A 7,723-nucleotide genomic window follows, 5' to 3' on the forward strand; every position below is an offset into this window, starting at 1 on the left:
TCTGACCAGTACATAAAGCTGTGAAGCAGAATTTATGTTGTATGATGCACTATAGTACTGTGTAGTATCACTCTCAATTACGACCAATAACTAACAAAGGCTACCTAAGTCAGTTATCAGGACATGGAGTAGCTGGTAGGTTCACTCATTTAAGAGAACCAGGACAAATACTCACCCAGAGAGAGGATCTACAGCAATAGAAGCTGGCTCTCTCAGCTCAGAGAGAAACAAAACCTTTCTTTTTGTGCCATCTAGGCTAGCCACTGAAATGGTTTTTGCAGTTGAGTCAGACCAGTAGATGTTCTTATAAACCCAGTCAACAGCAATTCCCGCAGGGCTGTGTATGTTGTCCAGGATTCTGGCGTGTGTTCCAACTTTATCACGGGTATCAATAGAGGCACTGGAAGACAAAAATTACTTGCTTTCAACCCCTTTCTCCACAGATATTATGACCTGGTATACCTCAGCAAATACTGCATATAGATCTCAGGCAGACAATGTAGAAGATGCACTTGTGACTTTCCACGGAGTACCTTTCATGGAATTGTAGCAGCTGTCATGAGGAAGTGCAAGAGGCATAAACACTGATAGTTGTGGGAAGTTGCATATACTGTACTTTGTATTTAGGACATCAGGAATCTAGTTCTCATTTCCAGAGCCTCAAGAAATACCTTGTGTAAAATGTGGGATAGTTTAGTGGAGCACACTAAAGGTTCAGAAGCTGAGTCCATTTACCTGAAGATTGCTTTTTGGCTGAAGTCAGCCCAGTAAAGCTTTTGCTCAGCTATATCAGCATCTAGAGCTACAGTGTTTCTTAGCTGCTCTACTAGCTGAATGTATTCTTTCCTCTCAAGGCCAATCTTCCTGATATCCCGGCGGTTGGGGAAAATTAGACATGGCTCTTTTCCTGTGAAAAGAGAGGAAGTGTTATCTGTACTTCTAGACATGCAGTCACATACTGCTCTTTTATGACAGGTTTTGAGAGTCAACATATTTAGTATTTGCCATTACACACTTGCTAGTGAATGCTGACAGAGGTCTTGGCTATACTACACTTCCATCTTTTTTTCCCTCCACAACTTGGTGAGGAGGGTTCTCCTGCTCAGAGAGCAGATACAAGCAGATTATGTCAGGCAGCTTTGAGTACTGTATCACAGCATCATTCAAAGTGTTAGGAGTGTTCAGGTCTGTTCAAGTCACATTGATAACAGCAGAACTACTGTCAAAACCACAATAGCATAAACAGTACATCCCCCGACCTCATTTTAAATTGGGGATATAGAAGTCTTATGCCAATACTCACCCACTGCCTTGCACACCCCAGTAGCAAGATCCATCTGATAGCCACGGCTACATTCACATTTGTAGCCTCCTTTCAAGTTGATACAGATTTGACTACAGATACCAGGGTTCTGGCATTCATTGATATCTGTAAAGACAGCAATTTAATTTGTTCTCATCTCAAATATCATCAGTAGGTTCCATGTTAACCTACTTGATACGCACCTCCACAGGTTCTCCTGTCTATAAGCTCAAACCCAGCTGGACAGTCACATTCATAGCCAATAACGAGATCTCTGCAGATATGAGAGCATCCGCCATTGTTCACCAGACATTCATTTATGTCTAGAAAAGAAGAATTGGCCATTTTTGAGACAGCACACATATTTAGTCTTAAAGTCTTAGTCACTGAGTGCTTGTCCTGGTTTTTGCTTTACTGGATACCCATCCATCTTCTAAAGATGCCTGCCACACCTGATAAACCACTCTGGCACTTCAAGTCACATGCAAGAGATCCTCCTCAAATTCATATTTGCTCAGCATGTTACTTGTGTTACAAGGCAGCAGATGACAAAGATTGAGGCTTCTGGAAGTTTCATAGTTTCCAATGCCTTCAAGTGCCTTCTGGCCATGGAGGAGTCATCCCAATAGCCAGTTTGTCTAGGATAAAATTAGTCTATTGACTGGGTTCCTCTTCGTTGTTTGTTTACCACCAAGGAAGTGCAGATAGGCATTCCAGATACATATCTGACAGCTCAGAGGTTGTATCCAAGTATGACTAGTGGTGAGCATTGTGTAATGAGTTTGTTCACTTACTACACTCCTTGAGGGGCTCATCACTCCAGTCCTTGCAGTCTCTCTGCTGGTTGCACACTTTATTGACATCTATGCATTCTCCACTTCTGCACTTGAATTTGCCAGGTCCAGAGCACTGAATAACTTGAGATAATGAACATCGTTAGGGTGACCACCAGCTTCAACAGATATTCTAAAAGACTTTATTCTTGCTTACCATCCACACTTACCATTGTTACAACTGGCTTCATCAGTGCCATCCAGACAGTCTCTCACACCATTGCACTGCCTACTCCCATGGATGCAGTTCCCATCTTCACATCTGAACTGGTCTGGTCTGCAGGTCCGAGAAGCTGAGAACACAGCCATTACAAACTTAAACTTCTGAGGCCTGCTGAAGGAAATAAAATAAACCAGGAGGCAACCAGCACCTCCTAGAGGAGGACCAAGTTAACTTACGGCAGTTGATTTCATCACTTCCATCCTTGCAGTCAGGATCTCCATCACAGCGCCACTTTTTGTGGATACATTCACCTGAGCCACATTGCACCTCACTGGCAGAGCACTTCACAGGAGGTGCAGGCTGGCGGCCACATTGCTCTAGAGATTCATCTGAGTGGTCAGAGCAGTCAGCGTCATCATCACACACCCAGCTGATGGGGATGCAAGTGGAGCTCTTGCACTGGAACTCATGAACTCCACAGGTAGGAGGGGCACACTCCAGCTCATCACTGCCATCGCTGCAGTCATCTTGACCATTGCAGACAAAGCTCTTGGAAATACACTGCCCACTGCTGCATGTGAATTCTGCTGGACTACAAGTCACATTGCCTGGAGCAACAGGAATAAGAGAGATTAGCAGATTATCACAAGGCAGCAGGCTTTTGTATGAAGGTGTTTTGCTTTGCAGGTTCTTCATCAGCTGTTAGCTGACAGAATATCAGCATCCTTTATAAGGCTCTAGGAGAACCTAACTGACCACCTACAGGACACCTGGGCTCCACACACTGTCCTCCTTGCCTTTGGATTTTATGAGTGGGAGACATCAGGTTTGAGCTAGTGGGTGAAAATAACCTCCTCCTGAAGCAGCTAGGCTGTTCTGCTTCAGAGTGCGAGCCTTTCAGAAAATAGGCTCAAACCCTGTGAACCAGAGACAGAAGGTAAGAGAATTGATAACTCCAGAGTTCAGACTAAGATTAAGGTAGTCAGATGGTCAGCATGCACTATAGTTTGAAATTGAAGTGTTTTGTGCTGATCCCCAGAACAGCAGCGGCCCATTTTCCTGGACCACTGGGGATAACAGATGAAGATCTTGCACCAGTTGATCCTGTGGTTTAAGCACACCCACACAACTTATGCCAGTACAAGTTATGCTGGTTTAATAGCAGCGTAGCTAGCAGTTCAGTATGCCTAGACTGATAGCATTTCTAATAAAGCTGATAAAACTATCTGTAGTTTTATCAGCTTTAAATCTGACAGTTTACTTGTCAGATTAAGGCATTTGCTTGCTGAGCAAGGCAGCAACTCCACAGACACACAGTAGAAGTCTGGAGATCTGTGTCTCATTAGCCCATCTAGGTAAGGTGGCTCTGATGGAAACCAGCCCTGAGGCTTTGGTTACAGCAAATTTGTCTCAGTACGCATCAGGCAACTTGTACATACACAAATTCATTAGAACAAGTCAGGAAGGCTGCACTTAAATGCTGGCAGTGGCAGCTTCACTTGTATACCAGCCTGAACTTGCCCTGCAACACTTGAAACCTAGCTCTCCCAGTCTGCACTTTCAGAGAAGCACACAGAATACTCCAGGATAGGGCTATAAAGCAGATCAGCTGTGCCCTTAGCTACAAGTCACTACTACATTTTTAAGAGACTGTTAATGTAAGAAGCAACTAGAATTAACTGTTGAGAAACTCTGCAGAGAACAAGTTCAGACAATTTGCCTGACATGTGACTAAACCTGTGGCTATTGCCAAAATTAGCCAGAGACCAGAGACAGATGTTGAATAGCTTATATTGCTGTAGTTCTTAGCTTAGCAGTATAGATGAGTGTTAGAACAAGACTACTTTGTTAAGCAGACTGCAATACAAGAGGAATGTAGGTTTAAGGAGATCTTGATACCATAAGTAATTTATCTTTCCAGGTACACTGCCCAGCTAGCTCCTTCCCAGACAAGTCAATTTCAAATAGAGTTATGCAGCCACCATTTCTTCCCTTACCACAATTCTCTTCATCTTCTCCACTGTCACAGTCTTTTTCACCATCACATTTCCAGGACACTGGGATACATTGGGTTGACTGAGGACCACAGCTGATTTCATTTACCCGGCATGTTCTCATATCTATTGAAAAAAGTTTAAGTTCAATTTAAGAGTTCTGAAATTTAAGAGCTACTGGTCTTGAGTTTTAGCAGTTGTCCCGAAAGCTGAAATGGAAAGGCTTCAGCTCTGGACAAAGTTGCAGTTAATTAGGTGCCAGCGCCCATCTAAGTTGATGGCTCTGTCATGGAAGAGGTTATGCTAGTTTGTAGTGTTTAGTAAAAGAGATGCTTCCAGCTCCTAATTGATTAGTATTTTAAGGGTATCTCTGCAGTGGTAGTTTTGTGATTGCACACCAGTTATGCTGTAGAAGCTTAAGCTACAATACATAGTAATAGGCAGGAGTAATGCCACAGTGCAGTAGGACTTGAGATTGAAGTATTCCTTAGTGCGGATCTTGTTGATACAGAGAAATGAAGCTTCACAGATCTATATTCTTTGATGAGTTACCACATTTAAGACTGGGATTGTTAACTGCAAGACCTCACAGTCAAGGCTCTGCACTTCTGTTTCCCACCCTCCAACATACAGTTGGTCACTTAGTTCCTACACTAGCTCTGGTTATCTTGCAAAGTAGCTGTCTTGGAGTGACAGTGAACAAGCCACAGTAATGGTCAGGCCTGCCATGCTGCGCTTGCTGCTTCTGACTGTCAGCAAAACCTTGTACTTGCTACCGGTTACCAGGTACAAGTGCAGAGTATCCATTCAGTTCTGCATCTTTTTAAGTAGTAAAGTCTTGTCAAGACCCTGAAGTGGCCAAAGTCAAGATAGCACTTAGAAAGGTGTTCTCCAAGACAAGTTCATCCTTCAAGAGGATGATCTGGGCTGCAAGCAGGCAAGAAGTCAAAACACAGGCTTGCCTGCACTGACAAGCCAGGCTCACTTACGGCACAGTTCAGCACTCTCATCAGACCCATCCTCACAGTCCGGATCCCCATCACACTGCCATCTGTTAGGCACACATTGCCCACTGATGCACACAAAATCGGATTCAGCACATGTCTTCTTCACTGCAAGGAAGAAGGACAGCCACTTGTTCAGAGCCCAGAACTTAGCTTGTTTGCTGCTAGAGATAAGCTGCCTTGCCCCAGGAGAGTGATGCAATATTCTTAGTTCTTAAATGTCTGGTGTCATCCTCCACCAGTCTAATGATGGTGCTGTTTAACTTCCTAGATAGTTACACTGTGCACAGAGAAACATTTATCTTCCTCTAAGCAGGCATGGAAGGGCTGCTATTGTTAAGGGAGACTATGCTGGTAGAATAGCTGCTGCTTTGTACACACTTGAGTTAAAGTAAGGTCCATTAATATTAATATTCAGATTTTTCTCTCCAAGTTTATTATCAAGCCATTTGGTTTGTCCTTTGATTTGTCCTTACAGAAGCATAACACTAAATAACCCTAAGGTAACAGTTTAGGTCTGCTTGAGCAGACTGGCAGTTCAAACATACCAGTGTTGGATATTGAGCTCCTTTTGCCTCCTCTCTAAGTATATCTCATCATCCATCTTGGCCTCTGACTGCTTAAAGCAAGACTTGGCAGCCAAAGCTAGACTAAGTGTCTATAGGAGACTCGGCAAAATCACTTTCACACATAAAACAGGGCATTTAACCACGGAATAACCAACAGCTAAGTGCTAATAGCAAACAGTTTCTACTATGTTTTCAAGTAGCAACTGAGCACAGGCTTGCATTTTGTTCTTGACAATCATCACCCTCCTAAACAAAGAATTTTGGTCATGAGCTTTTCTCTCAGTCACTAATTCCAGGAGACTTTCATGGCACTCAGGAAAATTCAACTGCCTCAGATGGATACAAGGCATCAAGATAGTCCCCTAGTTGTGCTAGGGACTTTGTGCTAGTTGTCCTCTGCTCTGTGCTCTGACTATCAGAAGAGATAGATAGGACAAGCATCTCTCCAGCTATACACTGCCAAGCCCCCACTGCCACCTAGCAAGTACTCTTACAGAGGTATTATTTATTTTGACTACTTACCACAAGCACTCTCATCACTGCCATCTGAACAGTCTTCATCACCATCACATTTCCAGATTAAAGGAATACAGCGTCCATTACTACATGGGAATTGGGATTCCTCACATTTTGCTCTCGCACCTTCAATGAAAAAAGGAAGGTGAGCCCCAACACTGTTTAGCAATACTTTCTTGCTTTCCCCACTGCTGATCAAGAAGATACCCAGCTTCATAAACAGCATTACATCAGCATGAAACCAGATCTGAGCTCTAAATTTTTCTAGTCACCTTATTCAATCATGAAAGTAGAGCCAGAAGCTTTCCTTCACAATATAAATGCAGAGTTTAAGCACTTAAACACCTGACAGTGCGCCTGACAGTCCACCTGCCAGGCAACAGTAAACCAGCCTCAGTGTTCTTTTTACAGAGTTCTCCTTTTCAAGGCAGGGTCAAGTTTGCAAAGCAGAGGTATACATGCACACAATGACTTCTACTGTCTAGCAGCTAGCACTGCATTCTCAAAACTCTTCAAACTTTTAGTCAAGCTTAAAGCCAGTTTGCTTATGTCAAGATGGAATAGCATTTCAGTACTCTGCTGCTAAGACATTACAGCAGAATCCCCAAAATGTCTGTAAAGATACCTTAGGTGTCTGCTCTGTAGTTGAACAACAAGTTTCCATGATTTAAGTTACTCCTCAAACAAGGGCACCCAGAGACATTGCTCAGTATACACAAAAAGAAGTATGACTACTTATCTGGATCTCCTTTATTAAAGCTAGATCAAGTGTGATGTTAACAGAACTAGATAATTTATCACTTCTTTCTGGAATCAGGTCTGCTCTCTCCCAATAACAGTCTTAATTTGCTAGTACACTTGAGTAAGGTACTGCTTTCTGCATGGTGCTTAGAGTTAGAGTGCATTTTCAAGAGTATCTTCAGCTCTAAAACTGTATGACCTCATCCCTCAAGGGAATCTTCTTGTCTTGAAGTTGTGTTATAACTGTCACTAAAAGCAATAGCCTGCCTCTCCAGCAGCTAAGCCAGAGCTCTTCCATGTAATGCATGCAGGCAAGTGTGTAAGCTCATGCATTCGTATTGGCTGCACATGCCTACAGCACGACGCAAGACTCCTGCTCTTCCTTGGTTTATTGCATCATTTAGCAGAGGTGCTTCATCTTGGCATTCCAGGGCTCACAAAGGGCATCAAATTTTAATAGAACATTACTTGTTTTTTACATCTTCTGTGTATGACATGCAAAATACAAGACAGTTTCCAAGTGGAAGGAAGCTACTCGGCCATTTTGCATCATATGGGCTAGCCATCAGCCACTAGACAATGGCAAACCCTGCATAGAGA

At 43.1% G+C, this 7,723-nt stretch overlaps 1 protein-coding gene across 1 annotated transcript in view; it reads right to left on the reverse strand.

The window, feature by feature from the left end:
- Nucleotides 1-6,508, reverse strand: part of VLDLR (very low density lipoprotein receptor) — a gene marked incomplete at its 5' end in the record, with an annotated part of 11,439 nt that extends 4,931 nt beyond the window's left edge. Inside the window, 11 exons of the mRNA XM_010166839.1 lie at nt 1-18; nt 176-400; nt 736-907; nt 1,304-1,429; nt 1,507-1,626; nt 2,098-2,220; nt 2,307-2,429; nt 2,536-2,907; nt 4,297-4,419; nt 5,283-5,405; nt 6,389-6,508. The exon at nt 1-18 is cut by the window's left edge and continues 89 nt beyond it. Coding sequence (XP_010165141.1) covers nt 1-18; nt 176-400; nt 736-907; nt 1,304-1,429; nt 1,507-1,626; nt 2,098-2,220; nt 2,307-2,429; nt 2,536-2,907; nt 4,297-4,419; nt 5,283-5,405; nt 6,389-6,508 — 1,645 coding nt within the window. The remainder of the gene's footprint in view (nt 19-175; nt 401-735; nt 908-1,303; nt 1,430-1,506; nt 1,627-2,097; nt 2,221-2,306; nt 2,430-2,535; nt 2,908-4,296; nt 4,420-5,282; nt 5,406-6,388) is intronic.
- Nucleotides 6,509-7,723: the final 1,215 nt, after the last annotated feature.

The sequence above is a fragment of the Antrostomus carolinensis genome, unplaced genomic scaffold (genome assembly GCF_000700745.2).
Source record: "Antrostomus carolinensis isolate BGI_N321 unplaced genomic scaffold, ASM70074v2 scaffold24414, whole genome shotgun sequence".
Classification (NCBI taxonomy): domain Eukaryota; kingdom Metazoa; phylum Chordata; class Aves; order Caprimulgiformes; family Caprimulgidae; genus Antrostomus; species Antrostomus carolinensis.